Consider the following 20316-nt stretch of genomic DNA (forward strand, 5'->3'; position numbering starts at 1 on the left):
CGGGGCGGGGCCGGACGGGACGGGACGGGACGGGACGGGACGGGACGGGACGGGACGGGACGGGACGGGACGGGACGGGACAGGGCGGGACGGGGCGGGACAGGGCGGTCCCCCCGCCTCGGGCAGCCGCCACTTCTGCAGCTGCCGGAAGTTCCCCCCCGCACGGAAGTGACGCCTTGCGCCCCACCCCCTCGCTCCCTCGCTCCCTCCCTCCCCCCTCCCGGCGGCGGCGGCGGCTCCGGAGCCGGGCGCGGCTGGCGGCGGCCCGAGGCGCGGCCGGGCGGGATCATGGCGGACGGCGTGGACCACATCGACATCTACGCTGATGTGGGCGAGGAATTCAACCAGGTACGCGCGGTCGGCGGGCACGGCGCGGCCCCTCCCCTCCTTTCCCTTCCCTCGCCCGCCTTCGCCGCCGCGCCGCCTGCAGGGCCCTCAGCGCGGTGGCCGGCCGGGCCGCGCCGCCGCCGCCATTGTTCGGCCGGCTCCGCCGCCAGGCTTTCCCCCTGCCGCCGGGTGCGCGGATGCGCGCGGAACGGGGCGGGGACAAGCCGTGCCTCAGGCCTGTCCCGTCCCGCGGGGGCTGCGGGAGCCCGGCTGGGCGGGGAGCGCCGCGCTCTCTGAGGGGACGCTGCTGGCGGGCAGGGCGCGGGAGAGGCCGCGGTGCGCCGGGAGCCAGCGCCTCGCCTCACTCCCTCTCCCGTCTCAAGTGCCCGCGCGGGAGCGGCTCCAGATCCCTTTCCTGCGCCGGCGCGGAGACGGCCGTAGAGGATGGGACCCTCCCGGATGCGGTGAGGAGAGCAGTCCCTGCCCAGCGGCGGAGGGGAAATGCTGCCATTGTTCGCAGACGAGTAAAAAAGCCGCCGAGCGGTAGCAGTTTCTCGGCCGCTTTTTGCAGGGGGGGATGGAGGCAGCACTAGTGCAGCACTTTATTCTGCAGCACTGGAGGAGCTATCTACCTCTTTTGGTTTTTTATTCGTTATTTTTTTCTAGTCGTTAAAAAAGTCAGGCAGCTGTTCTTTAGAGGAGGAGCTCTATTTTGGTGAGGAAGTGTGGATGAAATAAGCAGAACTTCCCTGGGTTACAAGTAGTCCTCTCTTCTAGTTCTTTTTTTACCCCTCATCTTTCCCGAAAAGCCGCGTGCATACTTTCCTGTCGAAATCTGATGTTCATCTTAGGTTTGTGTGCCATCTGTCCTGTTTGTGACTCTTGCACTTCTCCAGGTTATGTTGCCCCAGATTGCATTGTTCCTGCCCTCGAACATAAATAAACGAGAACAACTGCACTTTCACACATTTACTGGGCTTACTGAGTGATGCCCAACTGTATGTCTGCCTGCCCTACAAAGAATTGGGAAATGGGTAATAGGTTATGGAAGTCACAGTTAATGTGGATAGCAACTTATAACTATCTCAGGAAACTTGAATAATTTAGATATTTATTGATAAAGTAATTCCGAAGATTATACCTCATAAAAGTATACTATAAAATAATGCCATACCAGAGAGCAGATGATGGAAAGGACTGATTTTCTCTTAGTTTGTCTACATGTGAAGCTTTCTCCCTTACAACTGAAGACCCGTTACATGAATTTAAACGGGGGTGAAACCTAGCACAAATATCATTTAGTATGAGTACATCTCTTCAGTTTCTTTAATAACTTGGTTTTGTTTTTATCAGTTCCAGGTAAAACACTGATAACAAATCCAGTTTTTCAGAAAAAATAATTTGAATCCAGTAGTGTTTGTGTAAATTCACGTGTGCAGAAGCCTTCAGAGTAGAATAGTTCTGCTGTAAGTATACTGCCAGAACAAAAGTGATGGGAATGCTCTGCTGCGCTCACACGGTCCTGGCCTACTCAGGTTGTGCTTAATATTGATGTTCCCTATAGCCATGATGCAAGGAAAGATGGTGGTATAGATGAAGAGAGCCTTGTGATAATTTGCTTTTAGCTTATTCCAGCAGTCAGGAGACCCCTTTGCTCTTTCTGCTGTATTCATCCCAGTTGCTCTCCTGCTGGGGCTGCGTTTCTGCAGTCTGCTTCCTCAGTTTGTGAACCTTGCAGAGTATAGGGCAGAAAAGTGAGAAGAGGCTAGTGCCTCTTTTCCCTCAGCTTGGCTTTGGTTTTTGTTGGGGGTTTTTTGGGGGGATGTTTTTTGTTGCTGGGGTTTTTTTCCCCCCAAAATTTTGCTATTTGTTTTTTTCCAAGTTTCATTTTTGTGACTTTCATGTTGTCTCAGGACCTGCTCAATTGTACTATATTACTTTAAAATAGAAAGTTTTACTGGGAGAGATTGAAACCTCTGCTCTTTTCCATTTCCTTCTGTCAAGTACAAAAGAAGGCTAGTTGTTCCTAGCAACTGCAGTATTACTTACTACCTCTGATTCTGAACATCATTGTGATGGGTCCTCTAGAAGCTTCTGTTCATGAATTACTGTTTCTGATTTGAAGCTGGCAGCTTAAATTGATAAGACAGGACATGGTTCTGCATATCTGTGGATGGTTGAAGATGACAGTTGTGAAAATGCTGTAGGGAGAAAGTGATTCGCATTATTAATTTGTTTATGTAGTGGACATTTCCTTACAAATATGGTGTTCCATAAAAAATTGCTTTATGTGTAAAGCAATAAGCTATTTTTTTTTAATTGTGTTGCACTGCGTTCATTTGACTTATTAATATTTGTTTGAGTTGGACTGTAGGAACCATTTCCACTAGTTTTGCCAGTAGCAGGGACTGAAAGATATACTGTGTAGCTTTGTTGTTCTGGGTACAGTGTAACTGTATTTATACCCAAGCTGGGACAAAACTTTTGTTTGCATCTGAAGTAAATGTGTCGTTTAGGACTTATGGCTGGATGACCTTCCATTGGCTGTTTTGTCTTGTTCTGGGCCTCAAAGTACTCATCCTTGAGGCTCTTTTGGATTTTTTTTTAATGCCTTTTTCCAGGAGAAAGGCGGGGAGGGATGTTCTGCTTGATTAGCGCTAAATGAACCACATGTTATAAGGGTGAAATAAAGACCACAAAGCCATGGGTTTAGAAGCTGGCTAAGGCGGATGACAACTGAGAACTGTCATGGGTTGTATTCAATGTTGGTTGCAATGAGCTGACTAACTTGACTTGAAGTCAAATCTTTTTAGTGAAACTGCATCTTTCCCGTTCCATCTGGAGCTCATCAAAACTATGTCTGTCAGTGTTGCCTCTTACTCTTTCATTAACTTATTGTTCATCATAATAATTTTCTTTGTCCTTGGGCTTACAGCTTTACTCAATTTGGCTCCAACCGGTTGTATTTATTTTTTTTAATTGTGCTTTCCATTTTTTTTGTCTCTTTTTTTCTTTTTTCTTTTGTTTTCTTAGAACTTGGTTGAGTCATTTTCCATTTTGTTCTTCTAAGCTGGCTTCCCCATCCAGTGGTCTTTCATATTTATTTAAAATCTCCTTTTGAGATGAGAGTCTCATAAATGTGATACTTCCTGCATACATTGCTTGTGAGCTGTAAAAAATAGGTACTGCATGGCATATTGTACTTTGACCATCTCCCTACACATTACACATCTTGCTCTTCAAGAAGAAGATCTGCGCTGTACATGAGAACTGCATTATCTGCATACAAATGGCTGAGGCTGACATTCTCTTGATGGCAGAAGACTGCAGTAAGATTAGGGGCACTTTAGCAAATGTTAGGGTGTGTTTTTGTACGCAAAAACCTAGAGTATTGTTGTGGTTTAGCCTCTGCCAGCAACTAAGTGCCACACGGCTGCTTGCTTGTCTCCCCCTCCCCAGGTGGGTTGGGGAGGACATTTTAAAAAAACCCAACCCTCTTGGGTTGAATTTAAAAACAGTTTAATAGGACAGCAAAGGAGGAGGAAATAATAATAATTTAATATTACTGATAAAGGAAAATACAAAACCAAGTGATGCACAATGCAACAATTGCTCACCACCCGGTGATCGATAGCCTGACCCTGAGCAGCAGTTCCTGCCTCCCAGCCAACTCCAGTTTCTATACTGAGCGTGACATGGTATGGTATGGAATATCCCTTTGGCCAGCCTGGGTCAGCTGCCCTGTCTGTGCCTCCTCCCAGCTTCTTGTGCACCTCCCTGCTGACAGAGCATGGGAAGCTGAAAAGTCCTTAATTTAGTATAAGCACTACAACTACTTAGCAACAACTAAAAACATCAGTGTGTTATCAACATTATTCTCATACTAAATCCAAACCATAGCACTAAACCAGCTATTAGGAAGAAAATCGACTATCCCAGCTGAAACCAGGCTGAGTCTCAGTGCACGATACTGAGGATCCTGTGCATGAGGGCAGCGTGGGTCTGACTCAAGGTTGCCTGGAACTTTAGCTAGCAAATTGGGTTACTTTCCTGCAGTCATGAAGATGGGACTCTGCATTTGTCAAGTTCTCTGATGCTCTGATCAGCTTTGCATTTCCAAGTTTTTTTCACATACATACCTGCACATAATTAAACAGTTAAAAAACTGTTTTTATTATACATATGTGTACCTATAAAAATCCTTCTGACCAAGCAGAGGATACAAAACAATTTAAAGATTTCTTATTTTAATGCTGTGGAAGAAGTGCTTGCTTTGTTTATACTCTAATGAGTATATAATTGTGTAGTTGCGTTGTGGATACATCTGAACATGCCTGTACTGTTCTAGTTTGATATTTAAATGCTAACAAATTAGAAATGAAAGAGTTTTGACTCTGTATTTTGTAGCTGGATAATAGAAGTGATTTAGATGAAGTAAGCAGCTAAGAAGTTAATTATCTGGAAACCTCTGTGGCTACAGATTCTTAGGAATGTGTTAGTTACTCCCTTGATTTCTTGTCTGTAACAGAAAAAGATTTTTTTTTACTAATAAATAATAAAAGCTAGCATTTAACGGCAACAGAAAACAGGTTATTAAAAACAGCCTTTATGTCAAGAAGACTGTTGTTTCATTGTGGGAGAGGATGGACACACTGTGGTGTAATAAATTTCTACTCAGAAGGGCACAGCTGTCCTGGTCATAAAAATCATAAGCAGGCAGACCTGCATTTATTATAAAATGTATGTGCAATACATTATTATATATGTATTTCATCAGTTCTCTTGGTCTGCTGAAGGGGCCTGGGGAAGACATAACCTTCGTATATTTGCAGATATCAAACTGCAAAGAAAACTTGAGACCATCTCATCTGGTGCCTCTTAGCTTTGTTCTAATGCAAATGGCAATACTACCTACATTTAATTTATACTTTTGACTATTTGTGAATTTTTAGCTACTCTATTTGACAAGGAATCAGATTGCTTAAATTTTAATGGCATGCCAGTTGTAGAGCTGAGTGCGTTTGGGCTCGTAGAGTAAACATGAATCTTACGGTCTTAACAAACTTGTCCACTGTGGTGGATGTTTCTGCCACAGGCAGTGTGCTATTTTAGAAACATCAAAGGCCTGCTGTTTTGTTGAGGTTCCAGTTTGTGTGTTCAGACAGCTAATTGAGACCAGAAAGATCTTTGCTTATCTCTTGAGCTGGTTATTCTTCAGGACCTTCACAAACTTTTTTTTTAAAGTGAGGATGCTAAGGTGTATTTAGAGTTTTTGACTACAAATATTGTAGCTTGAATGAAAAAAGTCGTAAAGGAGATGGGAAATTTGCTTTTTCTTAACAGAATTTTTTTTTTTTTCAGAAACAATAGTAAAATTTTTCATGAAATTTTGTTTATATCAATGATTTTTTAAATGCCTTTTTGGAGGTATAATTTAGTGTTTAACTCATTAAATTTAATAGAGTTGTGCCAAAGAAGCATGTATGTGCAGGTTAAAGAAATTTTATTTAAAAAATAAAAGCCATTTCCAAAACAACTTTGTAAAGGGAGTGACCAGTTCTCTCCAACTCTGGGGAGTATGGCTGCTAAGTTCCAAAAAGAAATAACACTTCTAATTTGTCCCTTCTGGACATGACCGTGGTGTTCCATGTATTTATGGCTTTCATATTTGAATATTGCAAAACACTGCAAGCAGTAATTAAAAACAATATTGAGGAAGGGCTGAGTAACTGGAAGTGTAACAGCTAGTCTGGTATGAATCTTTGACAGCGTATCTTTTCAGTACCCTTTTTATTCACCCAGTCCCACTTAATCCCATAGAATGTGGCATTTCAGTCCTGATTTTCTAGAGCAAATGATCTAGTGTTTTAGACTGTGGTCTAGTTAAAACATGGGCTTTGGAAATGCATTGCTACTCTGATTTGGTTGTAGAGGGGCCCAGAATAACAATGCTAACTTTGTTTCTTAGCATGTTTATCTGCAAGGTTGTGAATCACTATAATTGAGCAGAAATAATTTCTCTTCGTGCTTGATGGTCTTTTCTTAACTAAGGAAGTCGGAAGAGGTCAAAAACAATTCCTGGTATGGGCAGAGCATTTGTTAAAATGGCTACGGCTAGAAAAGTAACACTTCCTGTATTCTTTTTTTTACTCGCCTGCACCTAGGAAAGCAGGGTGCGTTTAGGTAAGTTTCCGTGGTACAGGTATGAAGGAGAAAGGCTTGTTGGATCTTGTGCAACAGCCATCGAGACACCTCTCTCCCATCTACGCTTGCAGTTGCTGACTCAGATCATTCTTGATCATCTAACCACACACCTTGTTGACAGACTGTTAACTGAATGAATTCCATGCTGGCTGCAAAACCAGCATGATGTCAGAGGAGATTCTGGAGAACAGCATTAGGTTTTCTGTTGTGTCTTTATTGATTTAAATTAAGGCACTGATGCTATTGGGCACTTTGCATGGTGTGCCACCCCCCCCCCGCCCCCCAGTTACTTGCAGACTGTGCTGCCCTAATAGTTCTCTCTCTCCTTTGATGGTGACCTGAAAGCCTATGTGATAGAAACTTGATCTGTTTCAGAGGAGTTTCTTGCCACTAGGGCAGTGCAGCAGAGCTGTGTGTGGACCGCTGCCTACTCTGGTATTTTGGCAATGCTGACCTCAGCCTTCTTGGAGAGATAGGTTAGTGTGCATCTGCTGTGAGACTGGTGGCTGCCTGTTTGGATCTGTCTACCAAGACTAAATTCTACTTCCCTGAAGTCATCATCCATACACACAGATGAGTAGAATTACTGCACGTTTAGCAGAGGATTTCTTTAATTGCCTTGTGACATCGTCCTTAATCTTGCTGTAAGATGTCATGCTTAGGCCTGTCCCAGGCAGTTTTTTGAATCCACTTACATTAGCTATGACAATAGGAGGAATCAAACTGAGACAGAGAACTGGTGAAATAGAATAGGTGAAAATATGAAACCCTCATTTTAATGATGGTAATTTTGCCTTAAGAGAGAGAAATTTTCTGTTGAAGTTTAGAGGGTATTGGGACAGTGCAGTTTACTGAGGATCAAATCCACTTGGTTGACAATGGCAAAACTGAGCTTATCTGGGATTTTTTGTTGGAGTTTTTTGAATTTTATTTTAATTTAGTGATACTTTATTTGTATGAGTAGCAGTTGATAATGTTTTCATATTTTCAAGACAGCTGATCATCTGATGATGGTTGTGGATACATTGGGTTTTCAACCAAGATTACTAGCTTTGCAGCCCGTTTTTTGCGGAATCCAGCTTGATTCTCTAGTCGCTGTATCTGGTACCTTTGGCTATTCTATCTAGGATGCTTATGTGAATTTCTGGGTACAGATTCACAAGACAGTGGATGCTGAAATATCTCTGATATCAAAACCTGATGAGGTGGTTTCTGTTCTGGATCAGGGCAGAAGAGTCCAGGAACCCTCTGCAGGCTTTTGAAGTCCAACTTTTGCATGTGGCAAAGCAACCTGTGAAAGTCAGTATAAAAGCTGAAGGTTAACACTAAACGCTGCTAGGCTCTCCTAAGCTTTGTCAGACCACTGTTGTTCACTGAGAAGTTATTGCCTTCATGTCAGTAGACATTTAGGTGATGCGCCTCTCTCACACAGATTGGGCTGTTTTATCATAAGTGGTTGCTATAGTAAAAAATGATAGCAGCATCCCATTGTGGAATTGATCACCATTGAATATGATGAGTGACAGTATATAAGATGAGAAATGGCAAGTATCAAAATAAGTCTTTGTTTTAAAAATAATTTAAAATAATTTAAAATAATTATAATTTAATAATAATAATTTAAAAATAATTTAAAAATGCAAATACACAACACCAGCTTCATTTGTATTTGGAATTAAGTGATCCCACTGATTAAGGTTACACTGTGTTTTAAAAAAAGTTTTTTCATGTTTTTGTGAAGGAAATTATTATCATTTACAGTCCACATGTTTTACCCTTGTCTTAATTGTCTGTCTTTGGTGATGACAGTACAGCTGTCTCTAATAAAAAGTAGTATGACTTGGTAGTAGCACATCAGCAGATTGAGGCAGTTGGTGCTTAGGCCTCTCTGTCTCCCTAACATACTGTGTGCATGGTCTGCTTCAGACTAAATTTAGTCTGGCCTTTTGGACCAAATATTCCTACCACACCTATGATTCAAAGTGGTCTGAAGGACCACTGATTGATCTTGACCTGTCTGTTCCCATTTAGCAGGTAGGATGCAGTTGCTGAGCACATGAAGCAGAGCTGCTGGAAAGAAACTCTCATTCCCTTTCCCTCTGAAAGGAATCTAGTTCACTTGGCCAGAACTGTGCTGTAACCTGTACCAGCCCAAGGGAGAAGGGATGGATTCACTCCAAAACCCTACAGTGCTTTTCTGAACCAAAATATTCCAGAGGCTGCCTTGATGCTGTAGAGTAGTCCCTCTGACGTCCATGAATAAATAAATGGTTAATAAATAGAAACCTTGGGTTTATTAAATTTAATGAAACAAAATAGGATTTTGTCCCTGTCTGGCTCCTCTGTGAATGAGGAGATAAAAATCAAGTTAGGAATGCAGTAGAAATCTGAATGGTAGAATGCTGAATTTGTCAGTGGGACTCTTGAATCTTGATCTGTTCACTCTACCAAATGTTTTGATGGAAAAAAAGATTTGCTTGAGAACGGATGTTAGCCTCTCATTTTGCATGTTGCTCATGCTCGCTCATGTCTCCAATTCGGGGAGTAGGGCTTGTGGGATTTTTGGATTTCTCTTTATAGTACAAGGGCAAAAGTATTGCAAAACTGGCCAGAGGTATCTTTTGTGGGTATTTTTTCCCCTGTCAGTTTAGATTATAGAATATAATAGAGGTCATAAGAATTCTATATCCTTTAATGTGGATGAAACTTGGGGGGTAGCGTTTCAGCAGGGACGCTGTGTAGGTGTTGGATTAGACCTACCATGTCCGTGGAACATGGCAGCTATCACAGTGTTTTGTTGCAAGTAAGTTTTAAGAGTGTTTAATGTTAAATATAATCAATGTGTCTTTTGTATTTTAGGAAGCTGAATATGGTGGACATGATCAGATTGATTTATACGATGATGTAATTTCTCCATCTGCGAATAATGGAGATGCCCCAGAAGATCGTGATTACATGGATTCTCTCCCACCATCTGTTGGGGATGATGTCGGTAAAGGAGCTGCACCAAATGTTGTTTATACCTATACTGGAAAAAGAATTGCCTTGTACATCGGAAATCTTACTTGGGTAAGTATCTTATTACTATTTAGGTGTAGCCAGGAATTTTTAAATTATGAACATAGTTCTTTGTAAATATGTTAGAGTACAGCAAAACAAGTGTTTTGGTTTTGTTGTTTTTTTCTTTAACCTGAAATTTAGTAAGCCTGTCTGGAGCTGTCTTGATGTCTAAAAAAATTGAGAAAATGTTCAGTAAATATGAACTTCAAAAGTTTCCTTTTGTGTTTTAAGTGTTACAAAGGGGTATTTGTGCTACCATCTTCTTAAGGTTTTCAGAGAACTGCATGAAAAAGGATCAAATACTTTATGCCTACTGAATGAAACTATTTTTTAGTAAACCCTTGCTGAAGTTTTAGTTTAAAAAGGAACTGGAAGGTTCTCTGGGATATTCTGGAAATTATGTTTCACCTTTTTCCAGGACCTTTTTCCACTTCCCTTTTTCCAGGGCAGTGACTCTTGCAACACAACTGTTTTCAGGTATTTGCCTTGAGGCTTATTTCTGCTGTCCTAGGAGTAACAGGTTTGGGATAACTTGCTGAACTGAGGTTACCCTTAAGACAATTACTGTTAGCATTAGAGCATTTTAAAATCAATTGCAGTCAAGCAAAGAAAGTGCAAGCGCTGGTCAGTAGCTGAATTAACTGGAGTTTATATCTGTTTACCTGAAATTGAATTCTTCCAAGCCCATGTGTGAAAAGCATCATTCAGGGCTTTTTCCCATCTGATTAATTTCTTACTAGTGCTAAACTTGGAAAAGACTGCTTTTGCTTTATGGGTGCTTAGATGTTTTTTCATTACTTACTACAGTACCTTAATTTCAGGAGCCAATAGGTAAGTAAAGGTGCAGTTGACTTAACAGTTGTACCATTCTAAAATGTATGAATGGAATCAGTAAAACACGCATGAATTAGCTGAACTCCAAGTCAAATGTCACAATTTCTAAAGCAGGTGGCCCAGTGTGCAGCAGTTTGTACCTATGACTCATTATTTGGCATCACAAATGAAGTTATACACAAAAAGTGCATTCATTTACTTTATCTTTGTTACTGTGTTTGCTTTCTTTGCATTTAGCTCTGGGGAGAGTAATTTGTTGAATTTCTAACAGAAGCCTTGATTTGAGAGAGTTCAGATAAGTAGTTCAGAATCTTGAAAGCCTACTTTGCACTTCCCATATGAAATTTAAAGAGGTGATGGAGTTACAGAAGTAGGAAGACAATTATAAGTATTGGTGTATTTGTGTATCTTTGGATATGAGTGAAATTGTTAAACTTTACAGAGTAATTAAGAGGAAATAGGTTTGGTTAAGTAGAAGCAGTTGTTTCTAACCACAGTTTCTGTACTAGTTTCCCTTCTTTTGTCTGTAAATCCTGCTATTTTTGTGCAAATAATAGGTAGTTCCCTAAGGTCTCATTAGTCAAAGTTCTTGTAAAGAGCACCTGTTTAACATGGCATTTAAAATTGACTTTTGTGTGTAAATAATAGAATCTGTGGGAGAAAAAATGGATCAGGTGTGGAAAAAGTAACAGCTACTGAAATAGTTCAGTTGAAGCCTTGCGCTCTCAGAAACAAAAGTTACTTAAATTCAAATAATTTGATGCAATGTAGCATATAAGGAAGTGTGTATATTTTAAAAATTAGTTTTCTGAGAATTGTAAAATATGAATGACTGCTTTCCAAAAGTCAGAAAATATTGATAGCCTGAATAAAGTATTCCTCGACCCATTTCACACACCAAAAAAAAAAAGGCATGGAAAACTTAGTTGCCCTTTTCATGGTGTATTAGACAAGTTTTCATAGTTTAATATTAAAAATATTTTTCAGTGGACAACAGATGAAGACTTAACTGAAGCAGTTCACTCCCTGGGGGTAAATGATATTTTGGAGATAAAATTTTTTGAAAATCGTGCTAATGGCCAGTCTAAAGGGTAAGAACTTCTCATTTGTTTGTTTTGGTGTGGGTTTTTGTGAGGTTTTTTGTTTTTTTGGTTTTTTTTGTAAATGGGCTGAAGTTTGGGAGGGTGGAAATGGGGAAAGAGTTCTCAATTTTCGTAGCTGTCAGTATGTGAATCTTTGTTTCTTGATATCCAACAATGTTTGGGTGTATAATTTCATACTAATGACTTAAATTTCAGGCATACATTTTTCTGACGGTTTTGTGTGTCTCATTTTGTGAGTTAAATCTCGTTGGCAATCTTCATTAAGACTCTATTCCTAGATTTCAGTTACTATGGAGGTGATACTTGTTGTTCCTCATAGTGTAAATACTATTCCCACAACCTCCATTATTAAATCTTTCTTTATATGCTTTATTTTCTATTAACTGTTGAAAATGAGTGCTTGAGCCCATTTTTCACTGGCAACCTAATCCTTCTTGCATGAATGTGCCTTTCTCTCTCCTTAATAGTAATGAGAACACACTGAATGCTTAATAATAAACTTGATTGTATGAATTTGTATATTGATACTGTACCAAAAAATTGCTTTTGTTGTGATATATTTTGATGCATCTTGTACTTGCACTTATGGTAGTTCTTAGGTGTCCTAGAATGAACAATTGTATCTATTTGAAAATTGGACTAAAACCTGTGAGACTGTTTCTGTATGTAGTTTTCAAGTATTCTTTTGCTTACTGTGTGTAACCTTTTTCATGAGGCATTGGGATATCCAGGAAGTGGAAAAACTGTGATGTAACTTTTTTTTTTAGGTTTGCCCTTGTGGGTGTGGGATCAGAAGCATCCTCCAAAAAATTGATGGATTTATTGCCTAAAAGAGAATTGCATGGGCAGAATCCTGTTGTGACTCCATGTAATAAGCAATTTCTGAGTCAGTTCGAAATGCAATCAAGGAAAAGTAAGCCTTTCTCACGTACTGTCTTGCAAAAATAGAAATTTATTCCAAAAGTAGTACTGCAGCTTTTCTCTCAGCATCTGATAATTTCTACATGGTTTAAAATACCTATAAAGTACTTCCAGTAAGGGGAATCACTTAATATACTTAAGATCTGTTGTTTTGTCAAGAGAGAGCACTCACTTGAAAGAGGGTTGCAGCGTTGTGAAACTCTTGTTTACAGTTGGAGAAGCTTTCTTATTTTCTCGTTTTCTTGTGGATTTAATTATTTTTTTAAGAGCACAACAGCATTTAGAAATTTAACATTTTTAGACCAATCAGACTAAATTCTGACGTCTGGATAACTTGTGCTTCTGGTAAAATGGGGAAGAGAGATTCTGTGTTGTGGTTTCCTCCAGCACCTTGTCTTGCGCTTCCTAGTCCTAACGTGTAAATATGTTCCTTTGTGGCCTTAGGCTCCACTAAAGGGAGGTCTGACAGTCTCCCCAGAGGTTATCCCATTAGTATGGGGACACAGGAACACTGACATATTTTAGCAAAGCACTTTTTCTTTCCCAGATAGCTTTGGGTTTGGGTACAGAGGAAACAAGCTTCTGTTCATAAGGTCATGCTTTAGTGCTGCGTAAAACTTTCAGTCAAAAGTTGAAAAGCTTTAACCTATTTTGCTTTATGTAATTATACTTTTGCTTTTCCATTGCAGCCACACAGTCTGGCCAGATGTCTGGGGAAGGTAAAGCTGGTCCCCCAGGAGGAAGCTCACGAGCAGCATTTCCACCTAGTAACAGAGGGAGAGGTCGTTTTCCAGGTGCCATTCCAGGTGGAGACAGATTCCCTGGACCAGCAGGGCCAGGAGGGCCACCACCACCTTTCCCAGGTAAAATAATTCATACGTGGCATTTCAGTTTCATGTGTGTTTTCTTGTATTAATGCAGCATACTTATTTGGGGAATTATAGTGCTATGTGTAGTAATGTGCTATGATCAGTGTTCACAGCTGGATTGTAGGATTCGATAATTTCTTTGTCGAACAGAGAGTTGTACTTCACAAATTTGACAGCAGTATAACAACATTTTTTAGAGACAGTCTTTATAACTTGTCAATGTACATATTTTTAAAGTATGAAAAAATTAAGATAGCTCATGTTAGCAAGTAGACTAGTCTTTAGTGCAGTCTAGTTCAGATTTTCCAGTTTGCTGTATGAGGTGAGAATGCCCGTGTTGCAGAGCGTAAAGTAACTCTTTTCCTTACTGCATTACAAGTTTGCACATCATCAGAAACTCAGCTTTGATTCATGCCTGCTGAAAGGTCAGTTAGTTGGCCCTTAGAATGCCACAGATTTGAAGAGGAGGTGTTCGTATTTAGTCCAGTATCTGATATGGGAGAAATCTCTGTTAAACAATCAGGCTTGCATTGCAGTGAAGCTCTCATTTCAGCTTAAGTATTTTTAATGTCATTTAGAGGTAGATTGTCTACTAATAGTCAAAGGATCAAATTGAAAAAACCACTAATGAGGACCTGAAAGTAGGTTTGGATACTGCATTTATCTTACCTTCTCCAATATAGCTTTTCCCATATTTTTAATATATATTATATCTTATGCCCCATATGAAAGACTAGCTGCAGGTATAAGTAGGATGCAATGTTTTCTAGTTTTTGTAAGCTTTTGGGGGTTTTGGTAACGATAGCGGGTGATTAAGTGATTGGGGGGGCGGGTTGTCAGTTTTCAAGTTAATGTTGTTCTCTTTAGATATTGATAGTCAAGCAACTGTTAAAAATTTTCTAAGCTACTAGACCCAAAGTGAGACCATACGTGTCTTGTGTAAGTTGCAAATTGTTCAGTGAGGGTTGTTTTGGGGTTTTTTTGTTTTGTTTTTAAGAAAAAAAAAAGGCAAGAATTTTAACTATTCTGGTATCTCTTTTAATTCTTTATGTTTATTAACCCTATTTATTTACTTATTTATTTTTTATTTTAGCTGGACAAACTCCCCCACGTCCACCTTTAGGTCCTCCTGGCCCACCAGGCCCACCAGGCCCTCCACCTCCTGGTCAGGTCCTCCCACCTCCATTAGCTGGACCTCCTAATCGTGGTGACCGTCCACCACCACCAGTTCTGTTTCCAGGACAGCCTTTTGGTCAGCCTCCGCTTGGGCCACTTCCTCCAGGCCCTCCACCACCAGTTCCAGGCTATGGGCCACCACCAGGTCCGCCGCCACCTCAGCAGGGTCCACCTCCACCTCCGGGTCCATTTCCCCCTCGTCCACCTGGCCCTCTTGGGCCACCCCTGACTCTTGCTCCTCCTCCACATCTCCCTGGGCCACCTCCAGGTGCTCCTCCACCTGCACCACATGTGAATCCAGCTTTCTTCCCCCCACCTGCCAATAGTGGCATACCTACTTCAGACAGCCGTGGCCCACCTCCGACAGATCCATATGGCCGACCTCCACCATATGACAGAGGTGACTATGGGCCACCTGGAAGGTGAGTGCTTTTGGTGTTATGTGCTTGGTAGCAGATTTTACTCCTCTTGTAGGAAGCATTTGTTTTTCCCTTTTAATGCAAATGTTAGAAATAATGAAAAATAGCGCTGGAAGGGATCCCAACAGTCTTCTAATTTGCCCCCTTTCACTTCTGTCAGTGAAATACCTCTCAGAAACATGTGTGTAGCAGTAAGAAAATCCTGAAATGCAACACCAGTAATTTCACTTTCCCTTTTCAGCTCTGAACTGTTTATCTTCACTGTTTGTATTTGGCAGTGTCATCATTCCATGTGTTCTACATGCAAACTTACATATCACTTCTTAGGCAGCAGCTTCTGGTTGTGCTTCTGTCTTAACTTGAAATTCTGACTTTTATCACTGTGCTTTGCAAGCTGTCTTTTTAGAATGCACTGGAGTTAGCCTTTTTGAATATGTGCATATGTTGAGTACGGTGCCATACCAAGCTCATGCCATTTTCATCTTTCAGCAGCTCTGCTTGTCCCTTTTTTCTTCAGGATTCAATTCAAAATTAGTCTTTGCCTCAAAAGCCAGGTGTGAATTTACTGCAAGACTTTTATCTTCCTTTCCTGTCAAGATGCTTCTGCTCATTTGGTGCAATCTTGCTGTTTGTAGTAGTGGCTTTTCCTATGGTTAATCCTATCTGGGACAGAGTTTTTGGTCTCTCTGACTTGCCTTGTCAAGTTTTTCACATCTTGTTTGAAACATCTTTTTCATCTGTGCTTTCAAGCATTTCTGTCTTGCTGTTGTTTATTGATTTTTATTTTTTCATCATATTTGTATTTGCCACAGAAAATTTTGGGATATTTTGTAAGAAAGATGCTTTTTACATAGTTCCATTTGGATTTTTCAGTTGTGATTTTACTGCTAGCATGAGACATTTCTCTTGCTTAAAATGTTTTCTGCAAAGACCCTTTGCTTTGATTCTTCTTTTATCACATAGTTTAAAAAACCCCATGCATCTGTACATACTGTGTTCGTACAGAAACTATAGAAATTCAAGCATTTGGCTTAACTGCCTGAAATATTATAAAACAATAAGGTGTTGGTTGTTTTTTGATGGACAAAATCAAGGTTGTCTGCAGTTTATAGAATGTCTGGGGAGGGAAGGAGTGGGAATAGGACAGTATAACTTACTGTCCAGTATTTTCATTAATGATGTTAAAACTACCATCCATAACTATTTAAATTGTCATTAATTATATATCATAGGCGTTTCACTGGAAATAACATGTCCATAAGAGAAAAATTACATATTCCATTCTATGGGAGGCACACGAAAAATAATACTCAAAACTCAGGGAGGTATGAATTTTTAGACATTTCCTCTTATGCTAAACTGGCTATAGGATCTTGTTCCACTTCTTGCAATTAAGAGGATAGCATTGCTTATTATTCTGCATTTTCTTTCTACCGGAAGAACTAACACTGTTCTAGAAATATCAAGCAGTGGGCCAGTTTAACAGTCTCAACATTTGTCTCTAACACATTTCTCCAAATTTTCTATATGATACAGAGACTGGCTAATAGGACACTGCAAAAATTTTGGGAAAACTTTTGTATAGGTTAACTCTGTTACTTTGGAAACCCTATCTAGGTAGCTAATAATTAAAGTAAAAAAGTGCAATGAGTATGAGGATTCTGCTTTATTGTTTCCTCCTTACTGTGACTGGTTTGAGATCAAATTGGAGCACCTTGAACTTGACCAGAAATTTAAAAAAAAAAAAAAAAAAAAAGGTTGTAAAATGTTGAAGTATCATTCAGAAAATTGGGTGGTTTAAAGACGATAAACTATATATGCTTTTCATAAGTTATAGCATTCTGGTCTTAGTTAAAATCTGGGAAACAGGATCATATAGTTCTAATTCCAGTACTGTTATAAAAATGATCTCTAATTTTGCTCAAAGTCGCATTGCCTATGTACATGTATTTCCACATCCATTCAATTGGGATTGTATCTGTTTACATACCTTCAAGGATTTTATGAAAATTATACATATTTGTAAAGCACCATATTAAATGGTGCTGAAGCTTCAAAATAGATGGGATGAACAACAATAAGTCTGTTTATACAGCAATGTCTTAATTGTTTTTTATCTTTTGTTTTGTTTTGTTTTCTTTTTAGCTTTCAGGATTTTATACTGTAACATGGTCTTTAACAAAACCCAAAACCAAACCCAGATCCTGCTTTCTTTTCTGTTTGTCACTTTGCTTAAAGTTGCAAACTTGGATTGTTAAAACTGCAATGATATCTTCTGAAGTTTTTCTTAATCTTTTAAATACTAGTTTTATTGCTTGCAGAGAAATGGATGCTGCAAGGACACCTCTAAGTGAAGCAGAATTTGAAGAAATCATGAATAGAAATAGGGCGATCTCAAGCAGTGCCATTTCAAGAGCTGTATCAGATGCCAGTGCTGGTTAGTAAAACTCAATTTATGTGTTTGCCATTCTACCCAACTGAAAAGAGTTTATAGTTTTTGTATTGGGAAACTGGCAGCCCTGAAGCCACATTTTCCTAACAGGCTGAATTTAGGTACAGCCTATAACTGATATTGTGCTGTGCTCCAGCTAGTTTCTGAGAATGCCTTCTGAGTACTGACCTGAATGGTATTTTAATATTTGGTTCTACAGGAAATTATCTGGATGGCTGTTGAAGAGAAGATACTAGAAATAGTAATACTATTACAGAAAAAAATATTTGCTTTAATTTGAACAATTTTCTGATTGGGATTTTCTGTCATTTTCAGGGGACTATGGAAGTGCTATAGAGACCTTGGTAACTGCAATTTCCTTAATTAAACAGTCCAAAGTATCTGCAGATGATCGCTGTAAAGTACTTATTAGCTCTCTTCAGGACTGCCTTCATGGAATTGAGTCCAAGTCTTATGGTTCTGGATCCAGGTAAAACTTTCCTTTTCCATCTGCCCTTACTTATAAAAGGGAAGGTGTAGCACGGGACTAGTTCCTAGAGAAGAAAATAGGTCATGTAAGAAACATAGTGATTTGCTGAGTTGCACAAGAAGTATGTGAAAGAACCAAATACGGATTTCCCAAACGTAGCTGCCTTTTAATTAACCCTCTTTTCAAAATTGATCTGACTAGCTTAAATTTAACTCTTAGTTTTATTTAGTATCCTTTCCTCCATGGTACTCTTGCACTGTGTAAGCTTCAAAATAGAATTATCCTTTAGTAATTAAGATGTCCAGTAATAACTTTTATTAGACTTTGCTGTTGAAAATTAAGATTGAGGATGTTTGGTGCCAGTTTTCATTTTGCTTAAAAGTAATTTTCTTCACACGTGTCCCAGTAGAAATACACTTGAGTTGGGGGAAAAGAAGCTGGGCAGAATGATTTTTGCTGTTGTCCTTTTTCATACAACTAAAAATTGAGAGTAGGTAGATTTGAAATTCATGAACACTTCTACCTAATACAAGTAAGAGATTGGTATTTCTTTCAAAACTTAAGTAATGCCCCTTTCAAAGTTAGGGCAAACACTGAGCCAGCAGTTCATTTGGCTACTGTAGCAGTAGTGTAGTTGGCCTTGAATATTAAAAACACAAAGACAGCTGGTTTTGGCACGTACTTTCAGTGCACAGATTAGCAGCCATGTTGTAGTGATTGTTTGAGGTATGATGTACTCCCCCCAGGTGATTTCAGCCATCTCGTCCTCCATTCTGAGTGTGTGCTTCCTGACTTTTCCTTGATAGATTAGACAGTGGATGCACCTTACTGTCTGTAACTGAGTTCTTAGCTAGTATAAAAGGTGGTGGCTATCTTTCATGTTACATACAAAATCATACCTGCATCACAGTGAACAGATATTTCTGTCATGTCCTTTTTTGATGAAATTCGTACTCATAAACTGAATACAAAATTGGCATGCGACTGGCTTGTATTTTCAAGAAAAATTTAATGAAGTAATTTCTTTTAGAAGACGTGAGCGATCCAGAGAGAGGGACCACAGTAGGTCACGAGAAAAAAGTAGGCGCCACAAATCACGTAGTAGAGATCGTCATGATGACTATTATCGGGAAAGAAGCCGTGAAAGAGAGAGGCATCGTGATCGCGACAGAGATCGCGACAGAGAACGAGACAGAGAGAGAGAATATCGTCATCGTTAAAGAAGGTGAGCATTTGTTTCATGTTGTTGAACTTAACTGTTACTGACTTACTAAAAATAACTACTCTAGGTTTGGGATTATTTACACCATTAATATCTGCATTTAAATGGTCCTGCAGTATGTACTGAATCACTTTCTTCTTGCAGCATCTGACATGAATGTAGGTAAGTAATGACAGGTAACTGGTCTTGGGAGGGAGTATTTGTGTGATTATCTTCTGCAGTTTGCATGCTGCCTTTTTAATTTTAGGTGGTATTAATGTTTGCAGATTGTATGAAATGCAATTATACAAACTCTTAAAAAAAGCAGTAACCCAGACTGGTAAATCTGCTTTTTTTATAATCTTAGAAGTTTGTATTAAATTTATGGTTGTATTTCTTATTTGTATTGTAAAAAACTAATCTTGCATTTAAAAAATATACTTGTGTAAGGACTGCAGCATTTAGCCCTTCAGATGTCATGTGTGGATTATTTCAATTTAGGGAACACATGTACATACAGTTGCTGTCCTTGCATAAGTATGGCATTGCTTTGTTGTTTTGGTTTTTTTTTTGTTTTTTTGTTTTGGTTTTTTTTTATTTGGGTTTTTTTTGTTTTGGCGTGGGTTTTTTTTTTTTGTTTTGGTTTTTTTTGGTTGGGTTTTTTTTTATTCCAGTGAGTTTTACTCAAATTCAGGAAATATACCCAGACTTTGCTCTTTATTTTATGAAATGTGACCTGTCAGTATCTTCTGCCTTTTAGCTAAATTCAGGTGTTATGATCAGTTGTTCCTCACCACCCTGATCTTTTACTTCCTCCCCACTCTGATAGCAAAGTCATTTTCTGAAGACTAGTAAACAAATGTATTATACAAGGATTGTTTCTTTGCTGGTTGTTCATAAACTAATGTGTTCTTTTATTTCATGTATCTGCAGTCTTGCATGCATAAAATGTCTAGATAGCTACAGAGTAGCATGCTAAATAATGCTTTTTTCAGTGTACTCCGGAGAGCTTTAAAATACATAGAAATGTTCATCATGTTATATAATGTACCATTTTGAGGATTGGGAATTCAAGCTATCCATGGTTCCTTACATTTGACAATTGGAAAAAAACCTACGTATTAGTTTCTCTGCAGTAGTCTTTTTCCCTCTCCCTCTACATCTACACTAAAATTGAAGCTTGCAGACTTGCCTGTCTGCCCAACTTCCATTTCTTACATTTACCCTCAGATTTAGCTTCCAGATTTGCATGTGATATTTATTGATGGAAGTTCATTTACA

The 20316-nt window shown here is 39.4% G+C and overlaps 1 protein-coding gene across 2 annotated transcripts; it reads left to right on the forward strand.

The window, feature by feature from the left end:
• Positions 1–288: 288 nt before the first annotated feature.
• Positions 289–19177, forward strand: CPSF6 (cleavage and polyadenylation specific factor 6; the record flags this gene model as incomplete). Of its 2 annotated transcripts, none has more annotated exons than XM_082006510.1 (9): positions 289–348; positions 9391–9600; positions 11413–11516; positions 12296–12441; positions 13139–13348; positions 14412–14916; positions 17235–17350; positions 17681–17834; positions 18868–19177. In XM_082006510.1, the coding sequence occupies 9 exons, from the start codon at positions 289–291 to the stop codon at positions 19052–19054; spliced, it is 1692 nt and encodes a 563-aa protein (XP_081862636.1). In that variant the 3' UTR covers positions 19055–19177. The 2 variants fall into 2 exon arrangements, with proteins under 2 accessions (XP_081862636.1, XP_081862637.1); XM_082006511.1 differs by having other exon boundaries at positions 13139–13312.
• Between the last annotated feature and the right edge of the window lie 1139 nt (positions 19178–20316).

Source organism: Phaethon aethereus (genome assembly GCF_964289735.1).
Source record: "Phaethon aethereus genome assembly, chromosome: 1".
Classification (NCBI taxonomy): Eukaryota; Metazoa; Chordata; class Aves; order Phaethontiformes; family Phaethontidae; genus Phaethon; species Phaethon aethereus.